Raw genomic sequence first — 26,504 nt, 5'->3', positions numbered from 1 at the left:
TGCTAGCTTGTTGTGCTACAAACCACCTTCACTTTGTACTGATGATCTTTGGCGGCTGTTTACTGTAAAGAGACGTCAGTGTTGTTTTCCAGCAGATCACTACAGTAAGAGGATCAGGTTGCAGATTTAACAACATGAATTCGTATGATACTACAGCGGTGCATTTCTTATGTTGGTGACATCTATGTGCACATCTGAGTGTTTTGAGGCGTGTGTGTGTGTGTGTGTGTGTGTGTGTGTGTGTGTGTGTGTGTGTGTGTGTGTGAAGTGTGTTTGCTTTGGCAGCGTCCTGTTTGCCACAGATGGCGGCTCGCTGTGTGAAGCCTCCACTGAGGACCAGAGCTGCCGAGACAAAGAGGACCAGAGATATACGATCCCACAAAATGGAGCAAGTCAACAAGAATACTGATACCAGCGGGTGATAAGTCAAGTCCAAAAAGTTGTCTGTGTCTTTCCTTTTTGGGACAATACTGGATTGTTTCATAAAGTTGCAGCAGTGCATCACTTCAGATAATTTCACATGAAACAAACAACATTTTATAATAACTGCTGCGTCTTTGAAGTCTGTATAAAGTCTGTTGAGTCTGTATAACTCTGTGTTTTCCTTTGAGAAACAAAATCAGAAACCAAAAGAAAGAAACTGTCAGTTTGTCAATTGTTTGATTTTGTGATGGTCCAAATATGTGATCACAATATTACAATTAGATAAGGTACATTATTTGACAGCTGGAGTCGCTATTTCAATACAGCAACAAAGCAATAACACAAAGACAGTCACACTGAGCCTGATTGCATCCTGATACTCAACACAACATCCATACACTATGAACCACAACCCACATTAAGCTTTTCTACTAAAATCTCTTTCTTATCTTCTATCCTCCACCTGAGCTTCTTAAACTATCTGTCAAACCCGCCCCTACAGCTGTCAATCAAATACAGACATCAGACAGGTGTGTGGTGGGAGGGGTTGCCGTTAAATAAATGTGAAAAGGCCCATTTGCACTGTGGAAAATGTAAGCTCTGTAAAAAAAAAAGAAAGAAATTACCAAACAAGCTGGGTCATGTGATTGGTGGGTCAGGAGGAGGATGATGTCGGGGTGAGAGAGAGAGTGAGGTGGAATTTCCTTCCTGAGGAGCGAGTGAGCGGCAGAGCAGAACAAGAAAACATGAAATATGGGTGGGTGGGCTCACACACACATACACACACGCACACACACACACACACACACACACACACACACACACACACACAAACTCATCACTTCCTGTTAACAACACTCCTCTTTAAATCCCCCTCAGACCCCCCGCTCTCCATCTCTGCTTCCCACCCCCACAGTCAACCCCCCCTCCACCACACCGCCAGCACCCCTGAGTTGAGGAAAGTGTGTGTGTGTTTGTGTGTGTGTGTGTGTGTGTGTGTGTGTATGTATGTATGTACGTATGTATGTGTGGGAGAAAGAGACGATGGGAAACTCCACCAAAGCTCAGCCAACTCCTCACTAATCCCCCAGAGTCTCCCACAGCTCAGGAGTCTCTGTCTGTGTGTGTGTGTGTGTGTGTGTGTGTGTGCAGAGCTGAACATGTTATCTCATGTTTTTTTTTCTCCAGGTTAAAAATCAGATGAAGACTTTTTATCATCAGGGTCCTTTCACAACTGTGAATTTGTCAGAACTTCACTACGTACATAGTAATAAAAAAACATGATTAATAATTTAAAAAATATATTTAAAAATGTATTGGACTTGTCAAATGTCATATATGTCATATGGTATGTCTTCTGAGTTTGACATACCACAGACAAGTGTGGTGTTAACCACCCTGCCAAATTTGAATGATTAAAAAAATCGCCAAGTATATGAAATTTGACTTCAAAGTTGTGTAAAAATTAGCCTCTTTCTCTGCTCCCAAACCCTGTGGGCGTGGCCGCCGAGTCCGTTGAAGTCCCGCCCCCTACCAAGTGTCACCTGTCAATCAAAGTCACCACCTCGACCAGAAACATGGACGCTACCTGAGAGCTTTCTGCCGCTAGCTCAGCGGCTAACTCGGCTGCTAGCTCTGCGACTAGCTCAGCGGCTAACTTAGCTGCTAGCTCGGCGGCTAACTCAGCTAACTGGCTAACTGTAGACTGTAGTAGTAGTAGTGTGTGCTGAATGTATTTATACCTCTACAGCAGCAGGGCGGGTTTATGCTAATCCTAGCTCCACAATTCAAATCTAAATGGTTGAAATGCTTTTTACACCTTTTTTAGAAATACATTTATGACCTATTTAACGTGTTTAGAAGAAAATGTCTGAATTCACTTTACACAGTCTTTAAGTGTAATATTGGTCGGCATAAAGTTTAACAATAAAAACAGTTGGATGATTTACTTCAGTAGAAAACAAGCTTCTCAATAGATTGTAGGTCAATTAAATAAAACCAACAAGCAGTGCAGAGAGAAAATAATGAAATATGATGATACAAAGCTGCATAATGTAGACTAATAAGTGTATGTTAAATGAAGCAGTAAAAACATTAGTGATTGTTAATGAACTGTAACAGAAACACAAACACAGCTTCTCTGTAAACCAGGCTTTATTTTTAGTGTTTGGTGTTCAACAAGTCACTGCTTACTCAGGTCATGTTGTTAAAGCATCACATTAAAACTACACACCTAGTTTAGTTTACTGTTGGTTTCTTTACAATCACATATTTACAGATTTCTTTAAATCATAATCAATCTCATCAGTATTACAATAAACTGAAAATGGCAAAGTGGCCGAAACCAAACCAAACATCAAATATAAAAAATGTACATTAACATATATTCTAATAATTAATGCTTCAGTTAGTTTATTTAATTCATTTACATTAACAATTAACCTCTCTGATATCTTTCTAATTAATGTTTAATCTGTAAAAGGTCAGAAAATAGTAAAAATTTCCACAACATTTACAAAAATGTTAAATAAGAACTGGAACTTTTGATTTCTTTGTAAACTTTTTTATAGTTATAGTTTCAAATTTTAAATAGAGATATTACCTTTGATGGCATACATAAAATAATCTTGTAATAAAGTTCTTCTTTATTCCTAATTAACAAGCGCACAGTATGACACACTGAATGTTTCTATTTGCTATCATGATTACTTAGTTTGATTGACACGACAGATGATCAGAGGGACAGAGTACTTACCACCACAATTAGTAAAGGGGCTGAATAATGGGTAGAGTTTCTCAGTGAAGGAGCAGCCAGTAAAGGAGTAGATAAGAGCTGCAGCATCTACGTCATAAAAGGAGACCAGACCCTCCTCATAATCCACAAACACCCCCACCTTCTGAGGCTGAGTCTTCAGAGAGAGATCGACTGCAGGGCCACTATTAGCACTATACTCATTTCCATTTATCAACCATATAGTCCAGTAACCATACTGAGGACTCAGCGTGATTTCTCCCTTCCTGTTGATCGACTCTCTGGCCACTCCTAAGATCCACTCAGTCTTCTCTTTAACCTGAACCTCAAAGTAAAATCTGCCTGAAGACAAACTCTGCTTTCCTAAGACAAAGGGACAAGGAAAAAATCTCTTTGGGTTGTCTGGGAGATTCTTCATCACATCACCATGATACACTTGTTTCTTATTTCTAGACAGGTTTAGGTTAGGATGTGCTGTAACAGGATCAAGAGTCACATTCACTGCATATTGCTGGATCCTCTTCAGCTCAGCCTCAAACAGCTTCTTCATCTGTTTACTGAGCGTCTCCTCCAGCTGAGCCATAGCTTTCACCACAGTCCCCTCATATGATGGTGGACGGACGCTGACCTCTGTCCAGTCTTTGGTGGGTAGAGCAGCTTTCAGGGACGGGAAGTTTTGGAGGAGGTGGAGGTGGTCTTCAGAGTGTGAGAGCTTCTCCACCTCAGGGCTTCTCTTCTTCAGCTCAGAGATTTCCTGTTCCAGGTCTTTGATGAAGTCTTCAGCCTGTTTCTCTGTTGTTCTTTGCTTCTCTTCAATCGTCTCAATGAGCTCATTCAGGCTTCTCTCAACAGACTCCTTCAGAGCGGTGAAGACCTGAACACCTTCTGCTTTCTCTCTGTCTGCAGCTTCCTTACTGAGGTCAACTGAGTGTTTGATCTCTTCAATCTTCAGTCGTCTCTTCTGGATCATCTTCTGAATTTCATCCTCTGTCTTCCCCAGCTCTGCCTTCTTTCCTTCATATTCTTCTTTCAGAGGAACAAACTCATGTGTCTTGTGGTCTAAAACAGAGCAGAGCATGCAGACACATGTCTGGTCGGTCTTACAGAACAGCTCCAGAGGTTTATCGTGCTTCATACACATCCTGTCTTCCAGGTTCTCCACAGGGTCCATCAGCTGATGTCTTTTTAGGCCTGACATTGTCAGATGAGGCTCCAGGTGAGTCTCACAGTAGGAGGTCAGACACACCAGACAGGACTTCAGGGCCTTCAGTTTGGTTCCAGTACAGACGTCACAGGGAACTTCTGGTTTGGCAGCTTGTTGCTCTGAGCTGCTGCTGCTGGCTTTCTGTTGAGCTTCCTGTCTGAACTGAGAAACCATCTCAGAGATGAAAGTGTTGATGTGAAGTTCAGGTCTTATGTTGAAAACCTTTTTACACAGTGGACACAGGTACTGGTCATTCCTATTCCAGTGTTCGTTGATGCAGTTTTTGCAGAAGTTGTGTCCACATGGTGTGGTGACTGGATCAGTGAACACATCCAGACAGATGGAGCACAGAAACTGATCTTCAGATCTCAGACAGCTGGCAGCAGACATATCTACACATGTAGAGTGAAAGAAAGAAAAACATTTTCATTGTATTTGTTTAAAAAGGAAAATGCATGGTTACTGTTCAAATATAGTGCATTATATTAGGTAAAATAATTTAGAATTAAACATGGCATGTTTCAATAGTGCTAGAAGTACTTTCATCACATCAAGCTAAAACAAGAAAACTGTGAAGTTACACCTAACAGAAAGGGAGTGGGAAGAAGTCCACTTAATGTTGGACGTGTGCTGGTTTGTACAAACTACAGTCAGAGACTCATCTGCAGCTCTTTATCTAACAGCTCATTGTGGCTGTTTGTGCTTTTACTATTACTCAATACAATCTGATCCACTGATAAAATATCACAGAATATGTTCATATCTTGTTGTAGAGAAGAATTATTATTGAAGAATCTCACTGCTAACAAAGCTTTTGCTAACTTGATGACAAAACACATTTTACTTCCTGTTGCTGCTTCACAATAAAAGTGTCCTGCTGGTTCACCAGTGAAAAGCTTTTAATGTGAAACAGCTACAGGAAGTGAAATGTGTCTGTAGGAAGTGATCAGTAAATAGTCAAAGATCAGGAAATAGCAGTGAAGCTAAACTCCAAACCACAGAGGTTCAGTTCCACTTTACAAAAGTCCTGAGAACTGACAGAGACTTAAAAACACTTAAAGTGTTTTTTACTGAGTCTGTAAAAGCAGCTGCAGTTATACTGTAAACAATCTCACAAGTGTCAGTATGAAATGAAAAGAGATGAACTTCCTGTCTCCTGTGTTAAAGCTGGTTGTTGAAACATTAAATATGATCAGTTGTACTCACCAGTGTTTGGCAGAGACTCTGCTGTGTTGTTGAGACAGACTTGATGAACTCAGTTTAATTTATATTTGGACAGAAGTGGAGAGACTCGACTGCAGCTCTGCTGTCCTCTGATAAAAGTTAAGTTTCATTTCTGCAGAGTGACGTTGAAACTGTGTCTAGTTTTTCCGGTGTTGCTCCTCCTCTTGCTGCAGATCTGTCAATGATTAACAGGTTTATTGTGCGATATAATGGAGCAAAGGTGGTTTTGTATCTAACAGGTGAAAAAGTGTTCAAATAAAAATCATCTTTTAGTTGTTGTCAATCGTCTTTCACTTAATTTTTTTGTTTGGTGAACTGAAGTAGAAATGGTTTGAAGACATAGAAGAAAAAACAACTATAATTGTTAATTTAACAGCAACTTTGACCAGAATACATTTGTTGAACTCGTGATACAGAGAAAAAGAAGTTAATACTTACATGACGTTAAAACAGGTAGTTACATAAAAGTTAAAGGTTTATTGTGCGATATAATGGAGCAAAGGTTCTTTAGATTTTAAATAAAAGTTTTATACAGCCAAACTCTGAACTGTTGTGTCCTTAAAATAGACAGAATATCGAGAGAAGAGGGATGAAAACACATTACACTGCTCTGGTCTTAACTCTGTATTAAGTGTTAAATGACATACAGTACAATTGTATCTCAGCGACAGTCTCAAATACAAACAAAGGTGTAACAGTAGGTAGTTTACACAGTGATGCAGTTATCCTGAAACTCTTCAGCAAATGTATAAAACTCACAGTCTTTGTCTCATAGTGACAACCAATGACAGAAGATCAATTATCTACAACATGTTGCTACGTTTATAATGTTTTCTGTATGGTGATTACTTTAAAATAGGCAGAATAACGAGGGAAGAGAGATGAAAACACAGTACACTGCTCTGGTCTTAACTCTGTGTATTAAGTAAGGGAGAAAAGTGTGACTCCCCCTACTGGAGGTTTAAGGCATTACTACCAAATCAACGCACAATCAACCTGGACTCTGCCAACAATCTGTCACCAGTGTTGGGGTAGTTACTCAAAAAAAGTAATTCATTACTAGTTACTAGTTACTTCTGTAAATTGTAATGAGATTACTTTACTAGTTACTGGATTTGAAAAGTAACTTCACTACTTATTACTTTACTTTCCCATTTCCGTGTAGATACATGGAAAAACATCACTTAGTCTGCCCACATAGTGTTTATTGTATAAAATGGCATGTAAAACCATATGAAAGAACACTATCCCTGTCTTCACAAAGAAATATGCCTCACTGTAAAAGCCACAAACAACAGCTTAAAGGAGGCTATGGTGGGGTCAATGAACACACACGTTTCAAAACACAGGCGTCAATGAAAGTGGTCAAAGAAAAATATAAACATAAAGGTCACTTTATCCCATAAAATAAAACAGAAATGCACTTAAGCCCATAAAAAGGAAACAGAAAATGCAGGGTCGCGGGTATTTTATCTAATATGTTTCTAAACCTGGGCGATTCAATGGTCGACAGGGGAAGCATGTCTTCTACAATGAACCCTGCAACTAGCCTGTTCATTTCTTTTTGTGTTACCTGCTGCGCTCCAAGACTTGACAAAAGCTTAGGTTGTTTAGGTGGGGTCGGCTGCTCAGTGACTCCTTCAAATGACCGACGAGCAGGATCTTTGGCCACAAGTTTTGTATTGCCATGCTGCGCTGACAAATGCTTAGACAGGTTGCTCATTGACGTGGCAGCAGTTGAAGAACACTTGTCGCCAGGGCATAGAGTGCATTTTTGTCTTTTCGAGAAATAAACTGGAAGTAATGTGCATATCGTCACTGGCCAAAACCCCTATCTCCTTCTCCGGCGTCTCCATCTCCACTTCCCTGCTTCTCACCGGCAGCAACGTCACTCAAATCAAATCGATCTCCATGACAACAGTGCACTGCCCAGGCAAGCACACACACAAGCAACGCGCATGCACACACGCCACTTAACAGATCAGAACTTTACACAAACGCAAACAAGGCAGGGTAACGCAGAAAAGCACGTTACTATAGTCTAGTAAAGTAGTGTAGTTACCGATATTTTTAGTGTAATGCGTTACTTTACTTAGTTACACAAAAAAGTAATATCGTTACTGTAATCCGTTACTTTGTAACTCGTTACCCCCAACACTGTCTGTCACTTACTTATATTATCTGAACTAATAACTTTATCAGCATAACCAAGGTGAAAATAAAATCATATGATATGAAAATAAAAAACACAATGTATATCTAAACTGTCAAATGAATTCAATTGTTTTTAGGAAATCAAATAGTTTTAAATTCTTAAGTACCACACAGCCAGTTTTTTTATTGCTGAGGTTTTTTCACGTAACTATTAACTTCTTTTTCTTTGTTTCATGAATTCAACAAATGTATTCTGGTCTAAGTTGCTGTTAAATTAACAATTATCTCTTTTTTTCCTTCTATGTCTAAAAACCATTTCCACTTTAGTTCACCAAACAAAAAACACGAAAATGTCTGAATTCATTTTACACAGTCTTTAAATGTTATTCTGATATATTTTCTAGTTATTACCACTATAGATACCAGATTATTAACTTAATTTATAACATTTCTGGTCATAACAACAAATCAGTTTATGTTCATCTATATCACAAAATGTTCTTGTTATGTAGGAACTGCGTTTTTAATTGATATAAAGCACTAATGCATGTTTTAATTCAAATATTGGTTACTGTACAGTCGGCATAAAGTTTAACAATAAAAACAGTTGGATGATTTACTTCAGTAGAAAACAAGCCTCTCAATAGATTATAGGTCAATTAAATAAAAACAACAAGCAGTGCAGAGAGAAAATAATGAAATATGATGATACAAAGCTGCATAATGTAGACTAATAAGTGTATGTTAAATACAGCAGTAAAAACATTAGTGATTGTTAATGAACTGTAACAGAAACACAAACACAGCTTCTCTGTAAACCAGGCTTTATTTTTAGTGTTTGGTGTTCAACAAGTCACTGCTTACTCAGGTCATGTTGTTAAAGCATCACATTAAAACTACACACCTAGTTTAGTTTACTGTTGGTTTCTTTACAATCACATATTTACAGATTTATTTAAATCAAAATCAATCTCATCAGTATTCAAACTAACAGAAAATGGCAAAGTGGCCGATGACAAACCAAACCTCAAATAAAAATGATGAACATAAACATATATTCTATTAATCAACTAGTACTGCAGCTAGAGTATTTAATTCATTTACATCAACAATTAACCTCTCTGATATCTTTTTGATTAATTTTTAATCTGTAAAAGGTCAGAAAATAGTAAAAATGTCCAAAAAACTAAAACATTCAATTTAATGTTATACATAGCGGAGAATAGCAGTAAAACTTAACATTTACAATAAGACATGTTTAATAAGAAGTGTTTAAAGTCAAAACTGAAACTTTTGATTTCTTTGTAATCTGTGATTTTCTTTCATGGCATACATAAAATAATCTTGTAATTAAGTTCTTCTTTATTCCTAATTAACAAGTGCACAGTATGACACACTGAATGTTTCTATTTGCGCTCATGAAATAACACAGGTGATTATACAGTTTGATTGACACGACGGATGATCAGAGGGGCGGAGTTCATACCATTACCATTACCACAGGGACAGAACAATGGGTAGAGTTTCTCAGTGAAGGAGCAGCCAGTAAAGGAGTAGATAAGAGCTGCAGCATCTACGTCATAAAAGGAGACCAGACCCTCCTCATAATCCACAAACACCCCCACCTTCTGAGGACGAGACTTCAGAGAGAGATCAACTGGAGGGCTATTACTGGCTTTGTACTCATTTCCATTTATCAACAATATAGTCCAGTAACCATCCTGAGGACTCAGTGTGATGTTTCCCTTCCTGTTGACCGACTCTCTGGCCACTCCTAAAGTCCAGTCAGTCTTCTCTTTAACCTGAACCTCAAAGTAAAATCTGCCTGAAGACAAACTCTGCTTTCCTAATACAAAAATACAGAAAGAAAATCTCTTTGGGTTGTCTGGGAGATTCTTCCACACATCACCATGATGTACTTGTTTCTTCTTTTTAGACAGGATGAGTGCAGGATGTGCTGTAACAGGATCAAGAGTCACATCCACTGCATACTGCTGGACCTTCATCAGCTCAGTCTCAAACAGCTTCTTCATCTGTTTACAGAGCGTCTCCACAGCTCTCACCACAGTCCCCTCATATGATGATTGATGGACACTGACCTCTGTCCAGTCTTTGGTGGGTGGAGCAGCTTTCAGGAACGGGAAGTTTTGGAGGAGGTGGAGGTGGTCTTCAGAGTGTGAGAGCTTCTCCACCTCAGAGCTTCTCTTCTTCAGCTCAGAGATTTCCTGTTCCAGCTCTTTGATGAAGTCTTCAGCCTGTTTCTCTGTTGTTCTTTGCTTCTCTTCAATCGTCTCAATGAGCTCATTCAGGCTTCTCTCAACAGACTCCTTCAGAGCGGTGAAGACCTGAACACCTTCTGCTTTCTCTCTGTCTGCAGCTTCCTCACTGAGGTCAACTGAGTGTTTGATCTCTTGAATCTTCAGTCGTCTCTTCTGGATCATCTCCTGAATTTCAGCCTCTGTCTTCCCCAGCTCTGCCTTCTTTCTTTCATATTCTTCTTTCAGAGGAACAAACTCATGTGCCTTGTGGTCTAAAACAGAGCAGAGCATGCAGACACATGTCTGGTCGGTCTTACAGAACAGCTCCAGAGGTTTATCGTGCTTCATACACATCCTGTCTTCCAGGTTCTCCACAGGGTCCATCAGCTGATGTCTTTTCAGACCTGACATTGTCAGATGAGGCTCCAGGTGAGTCTCACAGTAGGAGGCCAGACACACCAGACAGGACTTCAGGGCCTTCAGTTTGGTTCCAGTACAGACGTCACAGGGAACTTCTGGTTTGGCAGCTTGTTGCTCTGAGCTGCTGCTGCTGGCTTTCTGTTGAGCTTCCTGTCTGAACTGAGAAACCATCTCAGAGATGAAAGTGTTGATGTGAAGCTCAGGTCTTATGTTGAAAACCTTTTTACACATTGGACACAGGTACTGGTCATTACTGTTCCAGTGTTCATTGATGCAGTTTTTGCAGAAGTTGTGTCCACATGGTGTGCTGACTGGATCAGTGAACACATCCAGACAGATGGAGCACAGAAACTGATCTTCAGATAGCAGAAAGCTGGCAGCAGACATATCTACACATGTAAAGAGAAAGAAGAGAAAGACATTGTCATTTTATTTGTTTAAAAAGGAAAATGCATGGTTACTGTTCAAATATAGTGCATTATATTAGGTAAAATAATTTAGAATTAAACATGGCATGTTTCAATAGGGCTAGAAGTACTTTCATCACATCAAGCTAAAACAAGAAAACTGTGAAGTTACACCTAACAGAAACAGAGTGGGAAGAAGTCCACTTAATGTTGGACGTGTGCTGGTTTGTACAAACTACAGTCAGAGACTCATCTGCAGCTCTTTATCTAACAGCTCATTGTGGCTGTTTGTGCTTTTACTATTACTCAATACAATCTGATCCACTGATAAAATATCACAGAATATGTTCATATCTTGTTGTAGAGAAGAATTATTATTGAAGAATCTCACTGCTAACAAAGCGTTTGCTAACTTGGTGACAAAACACATTTTATTTCCTGTTGCTGCTTCACAATAAAAGTGTCGTGGTGGTTCACCAGTGGAAAGCTTTTAATGTGAAACAGCTACAGGAAACAGAATGTGTCTGTAGGAAGTGATCAGTAAATAGTCAAAGATCAGGAAATAGCAGTGAAGCTAAACTCCAAACCACAGAGGTTCAGTTCCACTTTACAAAAGTCCTGAGAACTGACAGAGACTTAAAAACACTTAAAGTGTTTTTTACTGAGTCTGTAAAAGCAGCTGCAGTTATACTGTAAACAATCTCACAAGTGTCAGTATGAAATGAAAAGAGATGAACTTCCTGTCTCCTGTGTTAAAGCTGGTTGTTGAAACATTAAATATGATCAGTTGTACTCACCAGTGTTTGGCAGAGACTCTGCTGTGTTGTTGAGACAGACTTGATGAACTCAGTTTCATTTATATTTGGACAGAAGTGGAGAGACTCGACTGCAGCTCTGCTGTCCTCTGATTAATGTTAAGATTCGTTTCTGCAGAGTGACGTTGAAGCTGTCTGTCTAGTTTTTCCAGTGTTGCTCCTCCTCTCAATGCAGATCTGTCAATGATTAACAGGTTTATTGTGCGATATAATGGAGCAAAGGTGGTTTTGTATCTAACAAGTGAAAAAGTGTTCAAATAAAAATCATCTTTTAGTTGTTGTTAATCGTCTTTCACTTATTTTTTTTTGTTTGGTGAACTGAAGTGGAAATGGTTTGTAGACATAGAAGAAAAAACAGAGATAATTGTTAATTTAACAGCAACTTAGACCAGAATACATTTGTTGAACTCGTGAAACAGAGAAAAAGAAGTTAATACATACATGACGTTAAAACAGGTAGTTACATAAACGTTAACAGGTTTATTGTGCGATATAATGGAGCAAAGGTTCTTTAGATTTTAAATAAAAGTTTTATACAGCCAAACTCTGAACTGTTGTGCCCTTAAAATAGACAGAATAGCGAGAGAAGAGGGATGAAAACACATTACACTGCTCTGGTCTTAACTCTGTGTATTAAGTGTTAAATGACATACAGTACAACCGTATCTCAGCGACAGTCTCAAAGAAAGGTGTAACATCAGCCTCAAAGTCTTCAGCAAATGTATAAAACTCAGTCTTTATCTCATAGTGACAACCAATGACAGAAGAACAATTACAGTATCTACAACACGTTGCTACGTGTGTATGAGGCAAGATCAAGTTTGCTGATTTTTTTATTTCTCCTTATATTATTCTAATATATATATTTTATATTGAAGCTTTGAGTTTTGAAGTTTAGTAATGGCCTAAATGTTATGTGAAAATATGTTTTATTGAATTTGATTATTTGTTAATCCTTTCTGTCTAGAATAAGCTATTTCAATGAGTTTTGAAACGTGGGTACTGTAGCTTTAAGAGACAGCAGCCTCACACACCTGTGGAGACACATGGTTTTCATAACGTGTCCTGTCCTACATAGTTTTTACTAAGAAAGGCCAATTCTGTGTATATTTCGTGACACTTGTGGAATACAAGTTTTTTGTATTTTCCAACTTTACATTGACTGGACCTGTGTATGCCAAGACACACAGCTACTTGACATCTTGCACTTACATTAGTATGAAAACCACTCTCCTCGTGGTCTTTGCTTGTGGACTGAAAGTATATTGAAGCTACTGGATTTAGGAAAGGATTTGCTTAACTGGAAAGTGTTGCAGCAGCTCAAGTAAGTGCATGACTGACTCTGCAACTGCTGGTGGAAAGCTAAAGTGTGGAAGCATATGCTAGTTATGCTAATTAGCACACCATTTGCGGATGACCCACTAACAACTTGTGGACGACTAGTCTCTGTGAGTGCCTTTGAAAGTCATTGGAACACTTTGCTGTGTTGAGCTAACTGCAGCTAGCAAGTGGACAGGGCTATCTTGTTTAAGGAATCATGGAGGATGATATAGATTCAGCCACATTGGAAAAACGGCAAGTGAAACCTACAGCCAAAGTTATGGAAGACACATTACAAAGAAAAATAGGGTCAAGGAAAGCTTCACTGGGTGAACACAGCATGGTGCAATGTAAGAAAATGAGGAAATTCCAATAATCTTTATTCTCACAATTCATACAGCACAGTCCTGCACACAGGTAAACAGACAGTAAGAGTCCTCTACCCCCCCTCTAGCGCCCCCCGTAGTAGCCAACTCCATGTAGGGACGCATCCAAATCACACCCACTTAGGGCATTCTGAATACTGCACTGCACACCAAAGCTACATCCCCTCAGGACCCAGCACACCATACTACACTGTAAACAAAATCACTCTTCACTGCGAACCTGCGTGGGTTAAGGGCACACCAAGAGTGGCACCTGAGAGTCTGTCTAGTCCTCTCAGCTGTTCTCTCCACCTTAGCACTGAGACTGCACCATCCTTTAAAATCAATAACATTTAACATATAACATAAGTGGCATTAGATGCCAAACAGACAAAGAATGCATACAATATTTTAAAACCACTTAACTGTCCTGGGGCTCAAGACCCTCCCCCGGGGTCTGAGCTTTAGCGCTGGTCTGACCACAGTCCAGAATGCTGCACAAGTGGCTGCCAGTCCAGCGCAATGAGGCGTCTCCACAGACAACAGGAGAGCCCGATCCCAACTGGAGAGCGGACAAAGGTACTCCTATAAAACCCCACTATCTCTGACCCCCAAGCCCTGCCTGACACGGGAACCTCACCCTACGCCAGCTATCTATCTTCACCACCGGTAGCCCTAAGCGGCATGCGAATGACTCCCAACCCCTGACAATGAGGGCAACAACTGACTATTTGGCTGAACTGAAGCCCTGTAACTTTCACCAAACTCCACTCTCCAGAACCCCGAGCGCCCGCTTGCTCTGCTCTTTTAACTCCTCTCTCCCTCCGCTCCAGGTGCAATCCCTCACATTAATTATCACAGGTGCAGTCAATCACTTACCCTACTCACAGCACAGCGTCACTCACTACACTCCCCCCTCCCTTAAATGTGACTCATCCCCGAGTCAAAACATCTCATAGTCCCTGTACCACAATGGTGGCCTCCTCTGCTGTCCTTGGCGCCCCTCCCACAGTGTCTGTTGTCCCCTTGACCTCTCTCCTTCCCTAGCAACCTGGCTGGGGGCTAATAAAGTCTCCTGCGGTGATGACCCTCTAGTCAATCTCTCTCCTCCCTGGGCACCGTGGTTGGAGGTGGTCGCCGCCCTCTCCACAACTGGATGTGCTGGCTGCTGGATACTCAATGTTATTGCTCCTGTCCGCCTCTGTCCGTCCCTTACAACCTGGATAGGGGCTGGTGTGCTCTCTGGCCCTGGATGCGCTGGCCAAGGGACCTCTCCGTTTCCAGATCTCCCAGCAGAACCTGAGGCTCGCCAGCGGACCCAGTCAGTGTTACCGCCTGCTGCCGGACGTCGAGGCACAGTCTGCTGCCTCCTTGTATCCTCCTGGTGTTCCGAATCTGACACGGGCGAGAAAGGGTTTCAGTCTGTAAAAATGCAAAATCACCTCAGTCCCTCCCTCAACTGGCACTACACGATATAAGACTTCTGTGATTCTCTCCATAACCCTGTATGTGCTTATAACCATAACCCCCCCCCCCCTTCATAATAGTTAACCAAACCTGCTTTGAAATCACAGAAAGTGTTGCTCCACTATCCACTAACAGGAGTGAGTCAAACCCATCTACTTTTGCGGCAATATACGCTGAACCCCTATGGTTATTTGTTCCGTAGTCTGCTCGGGGGCAGACAGTTGGCCTGCTGTACCTGCCCCCTCTAGTTTCCCTGCAAGTATGGGCAATCACGTCTCAAGTGTCTGCTACACCCACATTCCCAACAACCCCTCCCTAATTCTCTGAACCCACGACTGGCTATACAGTATATACAATAAAATAAAGCACTAATGCATGTTTTAATTGAAGTATTGGTTATTCTACAGTCAGCATAAAGTTCAACAATAAAAACAGTTGGATGATTTACTTCAGTAGAAAACAAGCATCTCAATAGATTATAGGTCAATTAAATAAAACCAACAAGCAGTACAGAGAGAAAATAATGAAGTATGATGATACAAAGCTGCATAATGTAGACTAATAAGTGTATGTTAAATAAAGCAGTAAAAACATTAGTGATTGTTAATGAACTGTAACAGAAACACAAACACAGCTTCTCTGTAAACCAGGCTTTATTTTTAGTGTTTGGTGTTCAACAAGTCACTGCTTACTCAGGTCATGTTGTTAAAGCATCACATTAAAACTACACAACTAGTTTAGTTTACTGTTGGTTTCTTTACAATCACATATTTACAGATTTCTTTAAATCATAATCAATCTCATCAGTATTCAAACAGAAAATGGCAAAGTGACCGACACCAAACCAAACCTCAAATATAAAAAATGTACATAAACATATATTCAGTTAATCAACTATTACTGCAGCTAATGATTATTTCCATTGAAATTAACCTCTGTGATATCCATTGGATTTGATTGATTTTTACTCCAAGAAAGGTCAGAAAATAGTAAGAATGTTCAAGTACCCCAAATATTCAGTTTCTCTTACATAGAGCACGATGGTGTGAATTTGATCAGAAGTATTAAAAATGTTTACTTTAAATAGCGATCTCACCCTTCATGGGATACATAAATACTTTTGTAATTAAGTTATTTATTATTCTTAAAAAAACAAAATGTACAGTGCACAGTGTGAGACACTGAATGTTAATATTTGCTCTCATAAAATAAAACAGATGATTACTCAGTTTTATTCACAGGACAGATGATTAGAGAGGCATAGTTTTTATAACCATCGTTACTGCAGAGACTGAAGTATGGGTAGAGTTTCTCAGTGAAGGAGCAGCCAGTAAAGGAGTAGATAAGAGCTGCAGCATCTACGTCATAAAAGGAGACCATACCCTCCTCATAATCCACAAACACCCCCACCTTCTGAGGCTGAGACTTCAGAGAGAGACGGACTGCAGGTCCACTATTAGCACTGTACTCATTTCCATTTCTCAGCCATATAGTCCAGAAACCATCCTCAGAACTCACTGTGATTTTTCCCTTCCTGTTGATCGACTCTCTGGCCACTCCTAAATCCCAGTCAGTCTCCCCTTTAACCTGAACCTCAAAGTAAAATCTACCTGAAGACAAACTCTGCTTTCCTAACACACAAACACAATCAGAAAATCTCTCTGGGTTGTCTGGTAGCTTACCAATTGTAATCACATTGTCAACAAGAATTACTTCCTTCTCAGACACGATGAGATCAGGATGTGCTGTATCAGGATCAAGAGTCACATCCACTGCATACTGCTGGACCCTCTTCAGCTCAGTCTCAAGCTTCTTCATCTGTTTACTGAGCGTCTCCTCCAGCTGAGCCACAGCTTTCACCACAGTCCCCTCAAATGGTGGACGGACGCTGACCTCTGTCCAGTCTTTGGTGGGTGGAGCAGCTTTCAGAGACGGGAAGTTTTGGAGGAGGTGGAGGTGGTCTTCAGAGTGTGAGAGCTTCTCCACCTCAGAGCGTCTCTTCTTCAGCTCAGAGATTTCCTGTTCCAGCTCTTTGATGAAGTCTTCAGCCTGTTTCTCTGTTGTTCTTTGCTTCTCTTTAATCGTCTCAATGAGCTCATTCAGGCTTCTCTTAACAGACTCCATCAGAGCGGTGAAGACCTGAACACCTTCTGCTTTCTCTCTGTCTGCAGCTTCCTCACTGAGGTCAACTGAGTGTTTGATTTCTTGAATCTTCAGTCGTCTCTTCTGGATCATCTCCTGAATTTCAGCCTCTGTCTTCCCCAGCTCTGCCTTCTTTCTTTCATATTCTTCTTTCAGAGGAACAAACTCATGTGTCTTGTGGTCTAAAACAGAGCAGAGCATGCAGACACATGTCTGGTCGGTCTTACAGAACAGCTCCAGAGGTTTATCGTGCTTCATACACATCCTGTCTTCCAGGTTCTCCACAGGGTCCATCAGCTGATGTCGTTTCATACCTGAAGCTGTCAGATGAGGCTTCAGGTGAGTCTGACAGTAGGAGGTCAGACACACCAGACATGACTTCAGGGCCTTCAGTTTGGTTCCAGTACAGACGTCACAGGGAACTTCTCCTGGTTTGGCAGCTTGTTGCTCTGAGCTGCTGCTGCTGGCTTTCTGTTGAGCTTCCTGTCTGAACTGAGAAACAACCTCAGAGAGCAAAGTGTTGATGTGAAGTTCTGGTCTTATGTTGAAAACCTTTTTACACATTGGACACAGGTACTGGTCATTACTGTTCCAGTGTTCATTGATGCAGTTTTTGCAGAAGTTGTGTCCACATGGTGTGCTGACTGGATCAGTGAACACATCCAGACAGATGGAGCACAGAAACTGATCTTCAGATAGCAGACAGCTGGCAGCAGACATATCTACACATGTAGAGTGAAAGAAAGAAAAACACATCCTTTATTTTGTTAAAGAAAGATGTATGTTTACTGTTCCATTAAGTCTAGTGTTTGCAGTGTCTCTCATAGGTTGATTGCTTTCAGAGATGTTGCTGAGTCAAACATGTTGATGTGTTAAGGTGTTACTGGTGATACATGTTGTTCAGTCATACTCTGATTACATGACTTTCCCAGCGCCCACCTGCCCATTGTTTTGTCTTTTTAATATAATGTGCTGGTTTGTACAAACTACAGTCAGAGACTCATCTGCAGCTCTTTATCTAACAGCTCATTGTGGCTGTTTGTGCTTTTACTATTACTCAATACAATCTGATCCACTGATAAAATATCACAGAATATGTTCATATCTTGTTGTAGAGAAGAATTATTATTGAAGAATCTCACTGCTAACAAAGCTTTTGCTAACTTGATGACAAAACACATTTTATTTCCTGTTGCTGCTTCAGAATAAAAGTGTCCTGCTGGTTCACCAGTGGAAAGCTTTTAATGTGAAACAGCTACAGGAAACAGAATGTGTCTGTAGGAAGTGATCAGTAAATAGTCAAAGATCAGGAAATAGCAGTGAAGCTAAACTCCAAACCACAGAGGTTCAGTTCCACTTTACAAAAGTCCTGAGAACTGACAGAGACTTAAAAACACTTAAAGTGTTTTTTACTGAGTCTGTAAAAGCAGCTGCAGTTATACTGTAAACAATCTCACAAGTGTCAGTATGAAATGAAATGAGATTAACTTCCTGTCTCCTGTGTTAAAGCTGGTTGTTGAAACATTAAATATGATCAGTTGTACTCACCAGTGTTTGGCAGAGACTCTGCTGTGTTGTTGAGAAAGACTTGATGAACTCAGTTTAATTTATATTTGGACAGAAGTAGAGAGACTCGACTGCAGCTCGGCTGTCACTCTGATGAACTTTCAGTCTTATTTTTGGAAAGTGACGTAGCAGCTGTTCTACCAAACTTGGTTTTGTATCTAACAGCTGGGAGGTGTTAAACATGTCAAAAGGTGTTGCTCAGCTTAATAATGTATGTACAATGATCGAGGTTTTTCACAAAGTGAGCAAATAAAATAAACACACGCTGCTTTAGATTAAAAGTAAAGGTTTCATGGTGATAGGTCAATAGTGTTTATTGATGATGTGACAGAGGACAGAAGCAGCCAGATGAATTCTGAGGTATGCATGGATATAATGTCTGCTCTGATTCACCCAAATACAACAAAGTTGATTGGACGGCGCTTCAAAGTACAGATGGAGAATGACCTAAAACATGCTATGAAAGCAGCCCAGGAGTTTCTTAAAGCAAAGAAGTGGACTCCGTCCAACCCCATCCAGCATGTATTTCACTTGCTAAAGACAAAACTTAAGGCAAGGCAAGGCAAGGCAGTTTTATTTATATAGGGCATTTCATACACAATGGCAACTCAATGTGCTTTACAATGTGCTTTAAGGCAGAGAGAGCCGCAAAAAAAAACAACTGACAAAGCATAAAGCATCACAAAGAAGGAAACCCAGCGTTTAGTGATTTCACAGATCGGTATTGGAAATTAAGAGTTGGACAATATCGGAGTATTGGATATCGTCAGAAAAGTCAAAATCGAGCATCCCTACATTTTATTCATGATTGCTAAAGTTTGTCCGATTACTTTTGAGCCCCTGAAATAAGTGGACTGTGTATAACACACATCATACACACACACATAACTCACGTCTTAATTGTTTCATTTTTTTTGTCTACTGTGCAAAAATTACGAAAACTGTCTCAATGTCCAAATATTTCTGGACCTAACTGTAGTACATCACTCTGCAGAGTATACTGTGCCCTGCTTGGCCATATTGTATATTACAGTGATGTTTGGTTCTATGTGTTCATTAATTGATTATCATAAAAAGATGGTAGTCCTCCCAATCCCCGAAAAATGTGAGCTCCCCAATTTATTCATTTATTTATGGTGGGAGATGTCATAATGCTTAAAGTCCGTGTAAAGTAAGAATAAATATGTGTTCTGAGTTTGACATACCACAGAAAAGTGTGTTGTTAACCACCCTACCAAATTTGAATTATTTAAAAAATCGCCAAATATATGAAATTAGGCTTCAAAGTCACTCTCCTTCTCTGCTACCAAACACTGTGGGCGTTCCCGCCGAGTCCGCTGAACCCCCGCCCCCTACCAAGTGTTACCTGTCAATCAAAGTCACCACCTCTACCCGAAACATGGACGCTACTGCTCTTTCAGCTGCTAGCTCACCTGCTAGCTCAGCGGCTAACTCAGCTAACTGGCTAACTGTAGACTGTAGTAGTAGTAGTGTTAGATGTAGTAACAATAACTGGCCACTAGGCAGGTTAACCACTGAGGAGAGCGGCCTCTCTGTCTTATATAGTAGGGACGCCACTACGTCATGGAGTAGCTGTTTTTTGCAGGCTCAGAAAATCAGTAAAAATGAGAGTGAGAAACAGTTTAAGGCTTTATCTGCATAGTTATCAGCCTGTTCACATGTTTTCTGTAACCATTTCCCAACATGTATAATATGTTTAGAAGTAAATCAATGAATTGACTTTACACAGACTTTAAAAATATGTAATGATTATGAGACAGAAAAAAATGTTGGAACTGCGTTTTTAATTGATATAAAGCACTAATACATGTTTTAATTGAAATATTGGTTACTGTACGGTCAGCATAAAGTTCAACAATAAAAACAGTTGGATGATTTACTTCAGTAGAAAACAAGCCTCTCAATAGATTGTAGGTCACTTAAATAAAACCAACAAGCAGTGCAGAGAGAAAATAATGAAATATGATGATACAAAGCTGCATAATGTAGACTAATAAGTGTATGTTAAATAAAGCAGTAAAAACATTAGTGATTGTTAATGAACTGTAACAGAAACACAAACACAGCTTCTCTGTAAACCAGGCTTTATTTTTAGTGTTTGGTGTTCAACAAGTCACTGCTTACTCAGGTCATGTTGTTAAAGCATCACATTAAAACTACACAACTAGTTTAGTTTACTGTTGGTTTCTTTACAATCACATATTTACAGATTTCTTTAAATCATAATCAATCTCATCAGTAGTCAAACAAACAGAAAATGGCAAAGTGGTCGATACCAAACCAAACCTCAAATATACATAAACATATATTCAGTTAATCAACTATTACTGCAGCTAATGATTATTTTCATTGAAATTAACCTCTCTGATATTCATTGGATTTGATTGATTTTTACTCCAAGAAAGGTCAGAAAATAGCAAGAATGTCCCAAAATACCCAAAGTACCCAAAATATTCTTGATGATAAAAAATACACATGAACATATATTCTATTAACTCCATAAAAAAAGGTCAGAAAAGGGTAAAAAATATCCAAGAACCAAACCAAACATATTCAGTTTACTATTACTAAGAGCAGAGAATAGCAGTAAAACTCAAAACTGAAACTTTTGGTTTCTTTGTAAACTTTGATTTTAACAAGAAATGAGAATAAAGTTGTGTGACTTTGACAGTTATACAATGCTCAGACACACTGAATTCTTATATTTACTCTTACAGGTGATTACTTAGTGTGATTGACAGGACAGATGATCATAGGGGCGGAGTTCTTACCACCATAATTAGGACAGGGACCAAAGTATGGGTAGAGTTTCTCAGTGAAGGAGCAGCCAGTAAAGGAGTAGATAAGAGCTGCAGCATCTACGTCATAAAAGGAGACCAGACCCTCCTCATAATCCACAAACACCCCCACCTTCTGAGGCTGAGACTTCAGAGAGAGACAGACTAATTGGTTTTCACAAGCCCTGTACTCATTTCTACTTGTCATAAGTATAGCCCAGTAACCATCCTCAGGCTTCAGTACCATCAGTCCCTTCCTGTTGATCGACTCTCTGGCCACTCCTAAATTCCATCTAGTCTTCCCTTTAACCTGAACCTCAAAGTAAAATCTGCCTGAAGACAAACTCTGCTTTCCTAACACATTTGTATAATCTTTAAATCTCTTTGGGTTGTCTGGGAGTTTCTTCTTCACATCACTATCATTTACTTGTTTCCCATCATCAGACAGGATGAGATTAGGATGTGCTGTATCAGGATCAAGAGTCACATCCACTGCATACTGCTGGACCATCTTCAGCTCAGTCTCAAACAGCTTCTTCATCTGTTTACAGAGAGTCTCCACAGCTTTCATCACAGTACCCTCATATGATGATGGACGGACGCTGACCTCTGTCCAGTCTTTGGTGGGTGGAGCAGCTTTCAGGGACGGGAAGTTTTGGAGGAGGTGGAGGTGGTCTTCAGAGTGTGAGAGCTTCTCCACCTCAGAGCTTCTCTTCTTCAGCTCAGAGATTTCCTGTTCCAGCTCTTTGATGAAGTTTTCAGCCTGTTTCTCTGTTTTTTTCTTCTTTTTATTGATTGAATTAATTAGGTTTTTTTTACCTCTTTTAACAGACTCCATCAGAGCGGTGAAGACCTGAACACCTTCTGCTTTCTCTCTGTCTGCAGCTTCCTTACTGAGGTCAACTGAGTGTTTGATCTCTTCAATCTTCAGTCGTCTCTTCTGGATCATCTCCTGAATTTCAGCCTCTGTCTTCCCCAGCTCTGCCTTCTTTCCTTCATATTCTTCTTTCAGAGGAACAAACTCATGTGTCTTGTGGTCTAAGACAGAGCAGAGCATGCAGACACATGTCTGGTCAGTCTTACAGAACAGCTCCAGAGGTTTATCGTGCTTCATACACATCCTGTCTTCCAGGTTCTTCACAGGGTCCATCAGCTGATGTCTTTTCAGACCTGACTTTGTCAGATGAGGCTCCAGGTGAGTCTCACAGTAGGAGGTCAGACACACCAGACAGGACTTCAGGGCCTTCAGTTTGGTTCCAGTACAGACGTCACAGGGAACTTCTCCTGGTTTGGCAGCAGACATATCTACACATGTAGAGTGAAAGAAAGAAAAAAAAAGTTTTTATTTTGTTAAAGAAAGAAGGTATATTCATTGTTCTATTAAGTCGAGTGTTTGCAGTGTCTCTCATAAGTTAATTGCTTTCAGGGAGCATTGCTGAGTCAAACGTGTTGACACGTGTTAAGGTGTTACTGCTGATACATGTTGTTCAGTCATACTCTGATTACATGACTTTCCCAGCGCAACAAAGCTTTTGCTCACTTGATGACAAAACACATTTTATTTCCTGTTGCTGCTTCACATTAAAAGCATCTTGCTGGTTCACCAGTGGAAAGCTTTTAATGTGAAACATCTACAGGAAACAGAATGTGTCTGTAGGAAGTGATCAGTAAATAGTCAAAGATCAGGAAATAGCAGTGAAGCTAAACTCCAAACCACAGAGGTTCAGTTCCACTTTACAAAAGTCCTGAGAACTGACAGAGACTTAAAAACACTTAAAGTGTTTTTTACTGAGTCTGTAAAAGCAGCTGCAGTTATACTGTAAACAATCTCACAAGTGTCAGTATGAAATGAAAAGAGATGAACTTCCTGTCTCCTGTGTTAAAGCTGGTTGTTGAAACATTAAATATGATCAGTTGTACTCACCAGTGTTTGGCAGAGACTCTGCTGTGTTGTTGAGAAAGACTTGATGAACTCAGTTTAATTTATATTTGGACCGAAGTGGAGAGACTCGACTGCACCTCTGCTGTCCTCTGATAGAAGTTAAGTTTCATTTCCTCAGAGTGACGTTGCAGCTGTCTTTTTTCCCCAGTGTTGCTCCTCCTCTGTCTGTGAGGATTTACAGGATTATTGTGAAATACTATGGAGCAAAGGCCTCTAAACCAAATCTGGTTTCGAATATAAATCCAATTTATATGAACTTTCACTTCTACACTCTGCAGGTATGTTACACTTTAATAACAATACTGGCATCCATGCTATTTTTTCCCTCACCATGGATGTGTGGTGGTGATGTATCATAAACTTCACCCAGTTTTACTGAGAGATCAGAAAACTATCAACGTTTTTGGTCACAAAATTCGGATGACAGTTGAAAAATACACTACTGTGTAATTTGTGGGTACGGGTCGGTTCGGACACATGTGTCCGAACCGACCCGTACCCAAAATGTTATTTTAAAATGTTATTTTTGCAAACACAATAACAGCTCAAATTAAGGAAATCATTTATTTAAGATTACCAAAAGTACGTAAACCAGGACATGAAACACAATCGAAAAATCCCCCAAAACAAAACCAAATTGGAGTGGCTGAAAGTCACCAGCCTTCCAGGAGGGAGATAGGGAGCGAGCAGGCGGGGCGCTCAGGTCCTCTGAAATGAGGCCAACCAGGAAGTAACTTAGAGCTGCATTCTATCAAAAGGCCACCAGGGGGCGACCGTCTCTATACAAGTCAATGGAGAATTCACCAACTTCTCACTTGATTTCTAACCTCAGTAAAGGTTTTCAAAATGCGTTTATGGTCTCAATCGCTAGTTTAAAGCCTTCTTCAATGCAGTATGATGTTCATTTGGGACATTTTGGCCTCCCTGATTTTATATGTGACGATAAAGCAGGGTATGCATTAGGGCGTGGCTACGTCCTGATTGACAGGTTGATTGACCAATGTCCTCGAGATCCAGCCCTCGTAACCATAGCAACCTCCCTGCTCCGCCCATGGCTCCGCCTCATGCCCATATAAGTAGAAGCCATGTTTTTATTTTTCCCAGCATGCACCTGAAATTTTGGTCCTGCCCAGATTCAAAACTATTGGCTTCCGAGCAGCAGTCCATAAACCAATGGGCGACGTCACAGATGTTACGTCCATTTCTTTTATACAGTCTATAGGAGCGAGCCAGTTTATAAAGGCTCCAAACAGGTGATGATGTGAGAGGGACTGTGAAGGTCTAGGGCCATCACCCCTCCACCCCCCAATAAAACGAAGACCCCCACTGACAGGGTCTTGAGACAGTGCGTCAGCCATCACATTATCCCGACCTTTAAAATGACGGACCTCCAGTGTGTTGGGCTGGAGAAACAATAACCCAACGCAGAAGTCTCTGGTTATTATTCTGCATGCTTGACAGGAAAGTCAAAGGCTTCTGATCTGTGTGGAAGGTAACTGGCAATGATAAATGTGTGTTGGGTTTCAGGTCTGCTGCAGGTTCAGGTTTTTGCAGGAGAAAAAAATGTTTCTACTACAAAATAATAATAATAATAATGATTTATATTCCAGGTTCTTACCGTTTATATAAATAACATTTTTCATGTGTTTCACTTTCATTCTTAAGAGACGACAGATCTGACTCAAAGCGTCTGACAGGCTCTGATCTATTTTTAGTGAGTTCATCTTCATCCACATCACTGCGTCTGTGATCTGACAGCAGTGTGCGTGTGTGTGTGTGTGTGTGTGTGTCATGACAGAATCACCCTGCCCTGTTGACCTTTGACCTCCTACCAGCAGCACAGCCAGGTTGTTCCCGCCGCCGCCTTCTTACCCACAATCCTCTGGTATAAATTGGACCTTTCTTCTTCTCTTCTTCCCACACGGATGAGCTGACCTCGCCGGCTAATGAGAACCTGCGAGCGTGGCGTGCTAACATCTCCGTGACCTCTGACCTCAGCGTAGCACATGGCAGTCATTACAGGAGATGCTTGTGTGTGTGTGTGTGTGTGTGTGTGTGTGTGTGTGTGTGTGTGTGATAAAGGCGTCAGAATTGAAATCCTTTAATCTCAGCGTGATAACTACAGACATCAAACACACTGTATGAAATCAGCAGAACCTCCTCTTCACAAAGACGTGTGTGTGTGTGTGTGTGTGTGTGTGTGTGTGTGTATGTGTGTGTGTCTCTGTGATGTGTTCAGGATCCAGCTTCAAATCAGAGAAAAAAAAAAAAAAAAGACGCTGCTTATAACGTCAGAGCTTTTCTCCTTCAGCGGCTTGATTTGGAGAAGTCTGAAAATCACAGACACCTCTGGGGCTTCCTGTGTGTGTGTGTGTGTGTGTGTGTGTGTGTGTGTGTGTGTGTGTGTGTGTGTGTGTGTGTGTGTGTGTGTGTGTGTGTGTGTGTGTGTCAGCACACGCCTAGTACACGCCTCGCCTCGAACACACTCTGATTGTGTCTGTGCCTGCAGAGATTCGACTGTAACACGAGATGATTCTCAGTGTTAATAATCTGCTTTTCCTTCCTTCCTTTCTTCTGTCCTTCCTTTTATCCTTTCTGTCTTCCTTCCTTCCTTCCTTCCTTCCTTCCTCCTTCCTTCCTTCCTTCCTTCCTTCCTTCCTTCCTTCCTTCTGTCTTTCCTTTTATCCTTCCTGTCTTCTTTTCCAACCTTCCTTCCTTCCTTTTATCCTTCTCCAACCTTTCTTTCTTTCTTTCTTTCTTTCTTTCTTTCTCTTTCATTCACCTGCCCTTCCAGTCTTCTTTTCCTGCCTGCCTTCCTTCCTTCCTTCCTTCCTTTCTGTCTTCCTTCTGTCCTTCCTTTTATCCTTCCTGTCTTCTTTTCCAACCCTTCCTTCCTTCCTTCCTTCCTTCCTTCCTTCTGTCCTTCCTTTTATCCTTCCTGTCTTCTTTTCCAACCCTTCCTTCCTTCCTTCCTACAATAATGGCCCCTGAATGAAGATGAGTTTGACCCCTCTGCTCTATAATGTAGATTAGTTAACAAAGATCTGATCTCAGAATATGAACATAAAACTCATCCTGAAGCAGCTGAAACAGGAAGCAGCTGAAACAGGAAGCAGCTGAAACAGGAAGCCGCTGAAACAGGAAGCAGCTGAAACAGGAAGCGGCTGAATCTGTGAGTAATATAAACCCTCGCTGGCTTCTGGTTGGTCCGTTACAGTCAAGCTAAACAAACATTTAGCTGCTGACT

The 26,504-nt window shown here is 40.5% G+C and overlaps 4 protein-coding genes across 4 annotated transcripts; all 4 read right to left on the bottom strand.

Annotated features, from left to right (window-relative positions):
• Positions 1-2,999: 2,999 nt before the first annotated feature.
• LOC128373394 (E3 ubiquitin-protein ligase TRIM39-like) lies at positions 3,000-18,555 on the bottom strand. The gene is made up of 2 exons (XM_053333703.1): positions 18,500-18,555; positions 3,000-4,771 (listed from the first exon to the last, which is right to left on the bottom strand). Exon 2 carries the CDS (start codon positions 4,767-4,769, stop codon positions 3,129-3,131), a length of 1,641 nt encoding a protein of 546 aa, XP_053189678.1. The 5' UTR covers positions 4,770-4,771; positions 18,500-18,555; the 3' UTR covers positions 3,000-3,128.
• LOC128373459 (E3 ubiquitin-protein ligase TRIM21-like) lies at positions 9,079-10,822 on the bottom strand. The gene has a single exon (XM_053333721.1). The coding sequence runs from the start codon at positions 10,820-10,822 to the stop codon at positions 9,194-9,196; it is 1,629 nt and encodes a 542-aa protein (XP_053189696.1). The 3' UTR covers positions 9,079-9,193.
• Positions 15,880-17,671, bottom strand: LOC128373405 (E3 ubiquitin-protein ligase TRIM21-like). Its single transcript, XM_053333713.1, has one exon. It carries the CDS (start codon positions 17,669-17,671, stop codon positions 16,031-16,033), a length of 1,641 nt encoding a protein of 546 aa, XP_053189688.1. The 3' UTR covers positions 15,880-16,030.
• Positions 18,556-21,035: 2,480 nt separating the features above from the next.
• LOC128378696 (E3 ubiquitin-protein ligase TRIM21-like) lies at positions 21,036-25,234 on the bottom strand. The gene is made up of 3 exons (XM_053338275.1): positions 25,130-25,234; positions 24,589-24,660; positions 21,036-21,817 (listed from the first exon to the last, which is right to left on the bottom strand). Exons 1-3 carry the CDS (start codon positions 25,232-25,234, stop codon positions 21,260-21,262), a joined length of 735 nt encoding a protein of 244 aa, XP_053194250.1. The 3' UTR covers positions 21,036-21,259.
• Positions 25,235-26,504: the final 1,270 nt, after the last annotated feature.

Source organism: Scomber japonicus, chromosome 2, assembly GCF_027409825.1.
Source record: "Scomber japonicus isolate fScoJap1 chromosome 2, fScoJap1.pri, whole genome shotgun sequence".
In the NCBI taxonomy this organism is placed as follows: domain Eukaryota; kingdom Metazoa; phylum Chordata; class Actinopteri; order Scombriformes; family Scombridae; genus Scomber; species Scomber japonicus.
This window is presented reverse-complemented; position numbering and strand designations above follow the sequence as displayed.